The following is a 12,978-nucleotide window of genomic DNA, read 5'->3' on the forward strand; positions in this document are numbered from 1 at the left end:
TGATGTCCATTTCTCTTTTATAAGATTGTATTGTAATGTACACCTCTTCATGGTGACCCCCTCCAAAATGAAATAATACACTTGGACAGTTGCATTGGATTTACCACTGTATGATGTATAAAGGGTTTCGCAGCCTCGCAAACGATAAAAAACACTTATGCACAAGCATGAGAATCCATTGCATGGCCGTGAGACTCTGGAAATTATGAAAAACCTAAGTTTCACGAGTAAAACCTTGACATCCATGGAAACACAACGGATTAGAAACAAATATTTCTACATGTCTGGATACTGAGCACACAATTCAATATCATAAGGTTGAATTTATAATTTATACTTTAGTTTAATTAACCTTTTTTAAACCATTAAACAAAACTTGTCAAAATGCTGGTGGATTCCTGCTAGACCATTTGGCAGTCTGTAATTAATGACAATGGCTGTTGCTACTTTGTTAGTAAAGCAAACCCTGGAACCCACACTGAAACTGGTTAGGGTTAGGGTTAGGGTTAGGGTTGCCACCTGTATATAAAGTAAAATGGTAAAATGTGTGACTCCTGCCTGACCTTCGGCTAACCTGACATGCTGCCAAAACTGTCATTTTTAATTGAAATTGAAATATAGTTAAAAATGAGCAACTGAAGTTGTTTGTCTAAAACTGAACTATTGTTGATGCTACCTGTAGTTTCTTAGTCAACGTTTGGTAATTGCTGAAGTTTGAAAAACTTTTTTTAAAGACTTTAGTAAATCTTTACTAAAGATCCTGATTTAAAATCCTGATTATGCCAAGTTTCTGATCTTCATATCAAGTGTTAATTATGGGAACAATACATATATCTAAAATGTATAGTTTGTGTTCCTGCTTCATACTTTGAAAGGGTGTGATTTGATCTTTAGTGTGTCTGAATGAATGCAACATAGATTCCAAAATGAGATCCTGTAAAACAAAAATATTCACTCAGGACCTTGGAATATGAAAAACATATTTGATGCTAGATCCCTCAATGGAAAGTAAATTAGTCCAGCACCAAAACAACTGCTATTATTTGTAATGAAAAACTGACAAAAATGAAATTGAGACTTACCTTAAAATAGCCAGGTCCTTCTTGTTTCAGAGTAGCAAGTTTCAGTTGTCAGTGTAATGTAATATCATAGGGTTCCTGTCTCTTCCTTGCTAAATATTCTATTAGAATAGCTGAGGCAGACTGTTGTTCTGTAATATATGGCATACACTTTCTAACTTCACAGCGTACAGAACAGTTGGAGCAAGTCAAATAAATTGACACAGCTAAGCTTAACAAGTATACCCGGCGTGGTTTGTCGATTGCATATGACTCATAAAAAGCTCAAGCATGTTGAGAAAACCTTTGAATGAATTCATTGATGTTCTGTTTTAAAAATAAACTGTTAAAAACCTCATGATGGACATGGTTAGTGAAGATCTTACAAGGCATATGATATGCTAGAAGGCATATGATATTATTTGTCAACACAATTGCCTACACGTTAAAACTGCTTTAATCATAAATCATTAGCGGTCTATTTCATAAGGGGTCTCCACTCCTGGTCCTGGAGGGCTGCTGTCCTTCCTGGTTTTTGTTCTAATTATACACTAAATTAATTAATTGGACCAATTAAGCTTCTAATAAGCACTTAATTGATCCAATTAAGTAATTTAGAGTACTGTTGGAACAAAAGCCAGGAGGGATCGGCACTCCAGGACCAAGATTGAAGACCCCTGGTCTAAACAGTGGCAGATCTTAATACTGTTGCTCTTTTATATATTACTATGCTGGTATTTTCTCCTTGGGTTGATATATTGACTCATATACTAACATTAATACTGTACATCCATTTATTGTATGGCAAAACGTCACCCTATAAAATGAACAGATTTTGCTTCATAAAGTCATATGAAACCTGCTGAATTTATTACATTAACATTAACATATTGAATTACTGTAGTTATAACATATGTGCGTGTGATTGGTTTTCACATTAATATAGGCCTACTACTTACCTTATTTTAATTCAGTTGATGCCACACACCCTAATGACCTTCAGCTGTACATTTCAGTGTGTATGTACAGAGCCTCCGGTTTGTACATACACACTGTTGGAATACAACGACATCACTAAGGCATTAAAGAACCTTTGGCAGCACTATTGATTGTAGGTGCCCCCTCCTGTGATTGACAGTTCAGAATTGAAAATGTTCACTTGCCAAATGAAACTGAAAGTCTAATTGCCAAATGAAATTGAAAGTTCAATTGGCAAACAGCTCATTTACAATTTAATGTAAGAATTGACAGATTCATTTACAAATTGATTTATAAATTTACAAATGAACCTATGACAAATGAATTAACTTAAGACAAGTAATTGACAAATTAATTAACAAATTAACTATTTCATTTTGACCCTTACACTGCTCCATACATCTGAATGGGTTATTTGACTTCCACAACTCCTGCTCTGACAGTAAAATAATAAGTGACTGGACTGCCTCGCTCCATTCTGAAAGCATGTACCCAGAAGGGAGAAGAAACCTAAATAAGCAGGGAGAGCTCAAAATTATAACTGAAAAATCCACAATACTTAAAAACTAACTTTTAAGCATTTTATCTTTCCAATGCCAAGCATCACAACAGATCTGACTAGTCTATAGAAATGTAAGCAGTGTCGGTTTCATGTAGAGCAGTGGCCCCTGTGCGATATAGTGAAAGAGGGAACAAAACATTTAAATACACAAAGTGCATTCGATTTGCACATATAAAAGTAACATGTAGTTTGAGTGCACATGTAATATCCACACTCTTACCTCCTATTTGCTTTATTAACATTATTACTGGTCTCTCTTGTATTGTACTGAGAATGATTTGGTTCTCTTTTGGCACTCATTATATGGATACATTACATCACCTTCCTGTTAAATTTCATACCTGTGGCGGATCTGAATACAGCCATGCTTTAAGTCACAAAATAGTATGCTACAGATGACTTTTCCCTTGTAAAAACATTTTTCTTTGCTTATTCTGCCTTGTCTTCCATATAAAAGATTAAATAATAATAATAATAATAATAATAATAATAATAATAATAATAATAATAATAATAATAATAATAATAACTAGAACTGCCAGGCAGTTTTACAGTTCCCAAGCCCCAGTATCAGTACCCGTCTAAGCGTGTTTAGTTCTCAATGTGCCAAGTTTAAAATCAGCAACTTCAACTGTTCCACAGAAGAAGATTTTGAAAGTTTTTTTTTCAGGCAGCCATCTTGTTTTAACACAAGTTTCTTAAGTCAGTTGTATTGCTACAGTGTCAAGGATGAAGCTTGTGAAGTTTCGAGTTAGTCAAGTAAATTGTTTGTCAACTGAGGCAGTTTGAAATTTCAGAATTAAACGTACACCTGGAGGCCACCTTGTTTTATAAAACATAACCATTTTGACATATTTGTATTCCATAGTTACTGGGACAATAACTACCATGTTTGGAGTTTGTTGGTGAAATGGTTTTAAAATAGTAGCAGTTTGTTGTTAGGGGCACGATTCGATAAGATTTGTGGCAGCCATTTTAACATTAAAATTCATCACAACAACTTTTGATTCACACACTTGATGGGGGTTTGGATGCTGATGATATATGCCAAGTTTTAGATCAATCGCTTCACTGGTTCCCAAGAAGAAGATTTCAAAAGGTTTTATCGAAAATGCATCACGGCACCAATTACAAGGACGCAGCAGGAACACTTTTTCAGCATCAGACAGCCAATGTATCCAGCTTGTTAATTGCCAAGTCAAAACCTGATCGCACACAGCCTCGAAGCAGCAGCAGTTTAAAGTTTTGGGAAGAAAAGAAAAAAAAAACAAAAAAAAAAACCTTTAATAATAACAATAGGCTCTAATAATAGTAGCGAACCAGGTTTGGAAAAAAAAAAAAAAAAAAAAAAAAAAAAAACTTTATTTGTAATGTACTTTATGTTATACAGAGCTTATAAAAATGTTATGTTTTACATTTTAAAATGCATGTTTGCAAATCTTTGGTACCACGGAGTGTACAATCATTGTATTGTAGATTATTTGTGCTGTGTCTGCAGGCTGTCGATTCGTACTAAAGGGAATATCCACACTGAATAGCATCTGTTGTACAGTTTTTTCTACCAGGCTTTATTTTAATGAGCAAATGTAAGTTTCTGATAGTTAATATGCAGTAACCTGTTTATGAACTAATAAAAAGGCATCTAAAACTTTTCAGCAAGCATCAGATACTGATAATTATCAACTCCAAATCGATCATATCATTGAAATGTTTATTAGTTTATAAATAGGTTCATATATATTAGCAAATAAATCAACATGAACAACCCATTAGTAAGCTAGTTGTTAACTGTTAATAAACGTGTTAAAATGTTAAAATAAAGTGTGACCCAGTGATATTCCAATCCTCCCACTGTGGAACTTAATAACAAATTTGCAATCTAATATCAAATCTAGCCTAAAGTTGTGATTGACTGTCAGGATTAGATTTATATCTAGATGGTGGAAGCGTGGATAATCCCAGAGTATTTGAACGAATCGACAGCTTGCAAACAATTCACCGGCACTGCAAAATACCATCAGTAATTTATAATACTGTAAAAACAACTTGGATAGAAATACTACAGAAGTATGCATGGAAAGATAAACAGTAACTGCTTGTAACGTTTAACAGAATAGAAAAAGCTAACACTTGTATGCATGTATTGTTTGTCTAGCAATGCAGATATAATCTAAGTTTCCTGACTGGCAGTATATTTTTCATCCTTGTGGCAACACACCCATGTGAGTCACAGATGGATGCCTCTGCCCTTTTGGAACAATCAGTTCAGCTTTTAAGCACAGAGATACACTGAGCCGTAGTGATCAGTTCTGAATACTGTACAACAGAGTCATTGGCTACCTTCCTTTCAGTCACTAGAGATTCTGAGAGAAACTTCCCTTCACATGTATACTGTGTTAACCCTGAACAGCCTAGTACTAAATCTGCACCTGCTATTTCTAAAATATAAAGGTCCATATTTATCATATGTTTACTCCAGTGAGTTAACTCCTATTTTTTGGATGGAGAAATTCTGATGTTAAAGGTAAAACAAAGAAGGTACCTTGAATTATATGAATTAATAGTTCGGTTCTTGTAAAACTTAATTTTATTGATTGGAGGATACGTGGTAATATGAAAGGAGTTTCAAGAAATAAATATGCTGTATGTAGGTATTTGGAGATATACCTTTAGAGTTGTCTGATGTGCACAGAATGTTTAAAGAATGTTGGCCTTTTAGTTTGCTCTTAACAGTATCCTATCTAAAAAACAGTTTACTGATACCACATTATGAAAATGCTAAGGACAGTGCTTTAATGTTTTTACTGAGCCACAGTCTTTTAAACATATGACTAATACATATGGTAGCACATATTATAAAAATCAAACAAACAAGCAAAACAATATTCATAATCTAAATAAAAAATAATAATTTGCTTACTTTCCACAGTGTTGGAAAAGAAGAAGAAAAGTGCAACATTGCTACAAAATGTAATGTGTTTTTTTTTTTTGTTTTGTTTTGTTTTATAGATATATTTCAGATATACTATACGTTACATGTTTGATAATATGAATGGTATTATGAAGTTGAAAAATGTATATAGTCCAGAATTTTCTGGTTCATTTACGGATTGGATTTCATAATAAACACATTCCCTTCTTATATAATATGAAGTAGTGTATTTTAAAAAAATGTAATACAGCTTAACAAAATCTCACTCTAGTGTGCTGGCACTGCTCCAGGATATACTCGTATATACTAAATGAACAAGATGAGTGAATCTTGGCAATACAAGAACATTTGGCAGTGATATAACACTGTACAATGCAAACATTTCCCTTTCAAGAAATCCTACAACACATAACAACATTAGGAAACACTGTAAGTAATGGAAACCCCTTTTCTTATGCAAGAGGGACAGTTAAAAGGACTATGCACATCAGACCACATGTGCGGCTCAATTTTTGATGAACAGCCTATAGAATATAACAATAGGCTAGGTTTAAAAAAATAAATAAAAAAATAGCAACTCAAATAATTCATAACTGCAATATTGTTTTTTCTACTACAGCTATGGCCATCACCTACAATTTGAAGATATGGAAAACTACAAAACGATGTGTAATTCAACATGTTAAAGTAACATTATTCAGCAGGATTTACTTTATGAAGCTAAATTGGTTATTTCTATAGGATGATGCAAAACTTGTGGCCATAACTATACATCACAACTCACAAACCATTTTGTTTCCCAGTGTGGGGGATGAAGTCTATATCCTATATTCTTAACTTCTAAATGGCTTATGGGCTCTTAAATACTAGACTCTATTTACTATAGGGGACGACTCGACTGCTGAATTGAACCCTGGGATATATATATATATATATATATATAATATATATCATATATATATATATATATATATATATACTATATATATATATGAATCAATTGTTCATTTAGTACCCTCCACTTTACCTTAATATATTTCAGGTACCATAATCATCTATTTTATACAACATACTGTTGAACCATAATCGTACCATCTATCTATACAATGAAAAGGAATGTATTGAATTTATTGCACAAGATTCATATTTGTTATTAAGAATAATACTTTGGTGTGATTTAAAGTGCAATTTGTATTTGAAACGCTTTGAGAAAAAAAAAAAAAAAAAACCCTAGAAACAAAACTCTCAGCTAGCCGGGTCAGTGATGTTGAGTACTATGAGCATCAGTCTTACTTTAGTTAGTGGGAATCCTTTTTAACACATATTTCAATGACAAGCCAGCATCACTAATTTGGACAATGTTCAAAACTTAACATAATACAAAATACTTTTGAATGAATGTACAGACACATTCGTCCTTACATGCAGTGTATGTGCATTGTATACTCTATTTCTGAAGTTGTTTATTTGTGGGGGACATGCAATTGTAAATACATCTAACTTTCCAACTGTCTGCTCTTACTTCCTTTTGGTCTGGTGTTCACTGCTTACCTGGTGCAAAGGGCACCAGTTATAATTGTTAAGGATAACAAGGTCAGAGAAGTGATTGTAAAGCCTTGATTATCACTGGGGTCTGTTTACTGATGGGCAGTGGATATTAATTAAGTTAAATCTGATCCTTCCAAACCTGATCTTTCCACAGAGTGGACAGGCCATGGAATGGGACACCTTGTCATGCTGTTGAGTCAGAATCACTTGATATAGGTCTGAGATCAACTACTCTGAACCGGATGAGCGGAGATTCTAAGGTACAGTATTTTTGTTGTGTTTAGTGATTAATAAGGCAGTGAATAAAAAAACATCAGAAGCACAACCACATTCTACAGAACCAGTAGGCTGTTTCTCCACAAAACATTGCCACCAAGAAGATTGTTGTGTTTATATGGTAATTACTGTGTATGCTAGGATATATTTGATGAGGCTACTAAATGAAGTACAGCAGATGTGTCCCTTCTTGTGGTGTCTCTGTTTGCTAAAGAATAAAAACATGAGGTAAGAGTTTGGAAACCAGGTTGTCAACTAGAACCTCAAGTCCATACTGGCTCCGTACTCCCACTTTAAATGACACTGGCTGTGAACCCGTCATAAACATGTTGACTTTTCTTTTGTCAGGTTTACTCAAGTGTCTCTGAAGAATCATAGCCAGGTCACAGGAAGCTGTCCTCCACTTCTAACTCAGATTTGTCTAGTTCTGGGCCTGAACCTGTTCCTGATTCCTCTGGCTCTGCATGTGGCATCTCTATGGAATCAGTACCTGAATCCAGTTCTTCAGTTGCTTGAAAGCTTGGGAAAGAAAACAAAGGAAGCCTTTTGTTACAACCGATGAAGCCTAAGTGGTACAGTGTAATAACAGAAAAAAAAAAAAAAAAAACATTTCTGTCTGTGTGTGGCAGAGCGATTGCCCTGCACAGTGATAAATTAGTGTTGGTGTGGTTTATATGTGGGAATGGGTTTATTTTGTGTCGTTTTGGGATTTGATTAGTTTGATTGAATTATTGTTTACAGACGGGCGCTCGATTGAGACTTGCTGCCTGCTATGCTTGTTTGAGGGAAGGGCAGCAACTGATTGGCTGTGCTGGTCCTCAATCAGCAGGTGGGCGGGTCTCGACCGAGTGTCAGTCAGTTTAAAAACATCCGCGGGAGATTGCTCGGGGCTGCTGCAAGGCCTGCCGTTATCACGGCACCTTTTGAGTTATAGTTTGGGGTATTGTGTTTTATTTTGCACTTTTTGTACAGTTTGCTGTATTTGTTCTCTATGCGTTACCATCGCTGGTAAAGTCACATGACCACCTTTATTTTACTTTCGTTTTCTGTTTTTGTTAATAAATCCTGCGCGCCTGTGCCGGCGTTTCAACACCACCCCTGTCTCTCTGTATGCTTGAACAGCGGCGACCCACACGCGTGACCCGAGGAAGACCCCGTCACACTGTGTTTTTAATTTAACATTTTGGAGAAGCGAGATTCAGTGGTGGAAAAACCCTTGAACCAAACTATTTTGGAACAGATTTTGGCTTCTTTCCCATGATTGCCTATTCTCCCCTTACTTATGACAACTCCATTTTATTTTGGAGTGGCATACCTCAATGAGATACATGTGGTACAGGAGAGTCACGACAAATCAAACAACTAAACTTTTAATTGGAAAGGATTATTAAGTAGTGAACCATAAAAGCTGCATGGATTGTATAAAAGGTTGGAGGGACAGATTCACTTGACTGGGCTAGGAGTCTCTGCTTTAGGCTAAGAAAATGGTGTGCATTACCTTGTTTTTTTCTCGGTCTTCATATCGTTAACCTCATCCTCTTCCTCTGGTTTGGGGTCTGGTATGGGGATGATGTATTCATTATCAGGGCTTGGTTCATTGTCAGTATCCTGCCTCACCTCTTCAGCTATGTTCCTTGGCATCTTTGGCTTTGTACGTACAACTGCAGGGTGGTCACTTTTAAAGAATTCCTCATTCACCTGGTTATATCTCTGCATGACACAAAAAACATTTTGGATGAACAGCTCAGTTTTTCTACAGGACCATTACAGCAGAAGTCAACCAATAATCAGTAATCAATAGGCATTTTTATTAGATTCAGACATGAGTTACACAGCTCTTCTTTTGCATGCACTCATCTATCCTGGAACTCTTATATGACATGGTGCATATGTCATCAACCACAACCCTGAGCTGGAATTATACATGTGTAATATGAATAGGCATGTTATTCCCTCTCAGTAGCGTTACACATCTAAAGGTTATTTGCCTCACTGGTCCTGCACTGTCTGCATCCATGTTGTAATTCCACATGGAATCTTTATTTTCACTGTTCATACAGCACTTTGTTTTTTTATTTGTATGTGTTGTCAGCCTCACTGATTTAATTTACTAGTTGCCAGGGACAAGGGACATAGTCTCTGCAAATCAGCAACCTCATTCGTTCCTTGGTCACACCCACACTCAATGCTTTTCTTGTATAGTGGGAAAATACTGAAGGGCAATGGGAACTTGTAAAAATAAGCGCTAAAGGATTCTGTGGACAGGTGGTGGTAAATGTCATTCGATACACATGACAGATAAGCCAGTAGCTCTATCAAATCTTTAGCAAGAGTCACATTCTTCTTCTAACTCATGCGAAAGACAACCAAAGATAATCTATACGGTGTTGTTTAATCAAATAATAAACAACACAGTTGCAATCTAATATATTGCTATAATAACTATAACAAGTAGAACATCTAATACTCACTGTACAAAAAGAAAGTCAAGAAAATCCAACTTACCTTTGTGTAGCTGTCAGCAAGCAAGTTTCCAACTGCATGAACCAGATCACTAAACTCTGGCCTTTTCTCATACTTTTCATTCCAGCATTTCTGCATAATCGCATAACTAAAAACAAACCAAAAAAAACCAAAAAAACAAGAAGATTAGCTAGCAAGTGTGGTACTGTATACGCATGTCAAATTACAGACACACTGAGTTGAATATGATTTTACTAGGAAAGGATTTTTCTTTTGTAACTAACAATCTTGAGGGATAAAAGCTGTTAATCCCTTGTAAACTGCATGACCCCTGTTGCCAGAAGCTAGAAGTAATATCAATATACACCATGAGGAGGACAAAGAAGGAAAAACACCCCTCCTAAAAAAACCACACTTTTTTTTACTAATGAAACTGTACAGTCTTCTTTGTCGAGTCTATTGGACCAACTAGATGGATATTTCCCACAATTCTGTACATGATACTGTCCTAGGTGTAGGGGAAGCCCAATCTGTTGCGGCACACTGGGTAGCCAATGGGCAGCAAAGGTGTTTCATTATCTTTAAGGATCTGCAAACACATTCCTCCATCTCACACAATCCATAAGTTTTCATTAGGGATTTACAACTCACAACCTGCACTCAAAGTCTGTTTAGGCATCTCCAGGACAACCAGTGATGGGAGCCTCCAGGTGCCATTTTTTCCACTGGTAGAATAACTCTATCGCTCCATTCTATTGATCTGTCTCCAAGTTCCTTCCACTCCAAAAATCCACTGGCGGATTTCTCTGAGGTTATTAGTGGATATCAGCTGTTTAAATAATTAGCTGCATGGTTCCTCTTGTTATGTTTGCGTGGCTGATATTAAGAATGCTCTTGTAACCTCTTTCAGAAAGATTTGAGGTAGATGGCGAAGAAACAGACAGAATAAAGGAAATGAAAAAAGGGAAAGACGAAAGTGAGGTAGAGTGAAAGACTCACATTTCGTCAGAGGCATGGGTAGGCTTCGACATCCTGTACCCTGTCTTGAGAGCGTTGTAGAACAGTTCATTCATGGGGAGATCTGGGTAGGGAGTTCCACCTGCATGGCAATGTGATCCAATCGTGGTTATCAAGATATTCATATCTTACTATTGTAACAGATAGGCTTAACTGCAAAGACCAATTCATAATATTTTAATAATAAATTAATTCAAATGGTTTCAAAGTCAAATAAATATTATACACATATATACACATTATCTATATACAGTTTTTAGAACTGAAGACAATTTCATATGTGATATATTACATTGAAGACAGGTGCTCTTCAAATAATCTATCCATAACTTCAAACAGTTAATCATGAATTCTGAGGTAAACTATACAAAACTTAATACAAGTATACTGTCTAATGAACAACATAAAGTAATTTTCATTCAAAGAAAACCAGAAAAAGGACATTTGGATTAGACAATACAACAACTTTTAATCGTCCTTCCAATTGTTAAGGGCCATTTTAGCACCATGAGTGAAACTATTTTTACAAGAAAGGGGAAAGAAAAGTGCAGGAAACCGAAATAAACTGGAATAAAGAAACTTGGGCTGGCAAACCACAGCTGAGAAAACATGAAGAGATTGTCAAGCACATGTGGTGTACTTGAGATATTCCCCTGGAAGAAAAGAAGGATTACCTGAATGGTGCAGAGTTTAAATTGCATTTGGCATTTTAGGTGGTCATTAAAGACAGGAGACTCATGTCAAAAGGTCAAAGAAAACTAAGAAATTCTGCAAAACATCATTGGTCGTATTTAATTCCTCATATGTTGTGAAGGCAATCACCTTATTTACATATTTGTATGTTACATTTCAATGATGCCTGGCTATATGTGCTTGTAAAACTGTCTAAATAGAAACATAATTCTGATTTCTACAATGAGCGATATGTAGTGGAATAAATTTGTCGGTCTCAGGACTAAAACAGGACAAAAATTTTTGACACAAAGAGACCCGATCAAGATATTCTTCATGTTATATGCTTATGTTATTCTCCATGTTATATATTGCTGTATATGGTATAAAACACCATTTGAAAAATAAAAATAATACAGACTTCTTAATAGTCATAATAGTGTTTCAGTGTTCTGGGGCTTATTGGCTAAAAGAACATCTATCTAGTATTCATTGTGTGCAGGAATAAAGAGCGTGACTGGGTCCATAGGGGTAGCCATGTATGCGCTGTTTATTATTATTTGCGGTGCAGATGTGAAGCCGCCGCCAATATTTGTTATCGTTTTGTGTTGATTTTAAAAACCTTGTGAGGATGCGTGACTGATCATCAACTGATTATATAACTAGCTGACAGTGACGCATCCTTATTAATCTTGTGCAGACTATGGCCGAGGGGTAATAAGGTAATTTATTAATAGCTAGTTAACCCCTCAGCCAAGAATATAAAAGCCTGCAGCTGTTTGCGCACAAGGTTGAGAGTGTCAGAGGAGAGACGGAAGTCTGAGAAAGAGTAAACAATTGCTATACGTGCTGGCTAAAAACCAGCACCATACTTGCTTTGTTGCTGTTTATTATTTGTTTGTTTGTTTGGCTAACACACCTTTTTTTTGTGTGTGTTGGTTGTTTAAACTGTTTATTTCATTTAATAAATATAACGAGCGCCACGGCTCAGTTTTCACCCGCCAGTCCTTGTTGTGGAGCGTGTTTCTGGTCTGACGTCACCCCTGCAAAACCATCCTGGTCACACCATGTCATTGTAGTTCTTGATTAAGACTAGGTACCTACCCATAGTGAAGATCTCCCACAGAAGAATGCCAAAAGACCAGGAGTCACTCAGTGTCGTGTACAGGTTGTGGAAAATACTCTCTGGTGCCATCCATTTCAGGGGTAGGAATGTCTGTTGTGATGTGATATTGAGATAAGTGACCTGCTCTTAAACTAATTGCTATTGATGAAAAAAAGTCATCATAATCATACATGCAAATGAGCTTAGCAGCTGCAGTTTTTCTGCTATCCCTTTTTAAATATGGATTGTATTGGCATTGCGCTCACTTTAGACCTTTAGAGGTTCTTTATTTAGTGCCAGATGGCGGGCATCAGAAAAATAAATTAATTGAGGTTCCATCACAATTTATTTGATGATTTTGGGACAG

General features: G+C 35.9%; 1 protein-coding gene across 2 annotated transcripts in view; it reads right to left on the reverse strand.

The window, feature by feature from the left end:
* Nucleotides 1-7,737: 7,737 nt before the first annotated feature.
* Nucleotides 7,738-12,978, reverse strand: part of LOC121324756 (platelet-derived growth factor receptor beta-like) — a 32,860-nt gene continuing 27,619 nt past the window's right edge. For both annotated transcript variants that reach the window (XM_041266913.1, XM_041266914.1), the window contains 5 exons: nucleotides 12,611-12,722; nucleotides 10,817-10,916; nucleotides 9,860-9,965; nucleotides 8,853-9,064; nucleotides 7,738-7,873 (listed from right to left, as the gene is read on the reverse strand). In XM_041266913.1, the coding sequence (XP_041122847.1) occupies nucleotides 7,738-7,873; nucleotides 8,853-9,064; nucleotides 9,860-9,965; nucleotides 10,817-10,916; nucleotides 12,611-12,722 (666 nt within the window). The remainder of the gene's footprint in view (nucleotides 7,874-8,852; nucleotides 9,065-9,859; nucleotides 9,966-10,816; nucleotides 10,917-12,610; nucleotides 12,723-12,978) is intronic.

Source organism: Polyodon spathula, chromosome 12, assembly GCF_017654505.1.
Source record: "Polyodon spathula isolate WHYD16114869_AA chromosome 12, ASM1765450v1, whole genome shotgun sequence".
Lineage (NCBI taxonomy): Eukaryota > Metazoa > Chordata > Actinopteri > Acipenseriformes > Polyodontidae > Polyodon > Polyodon spathula.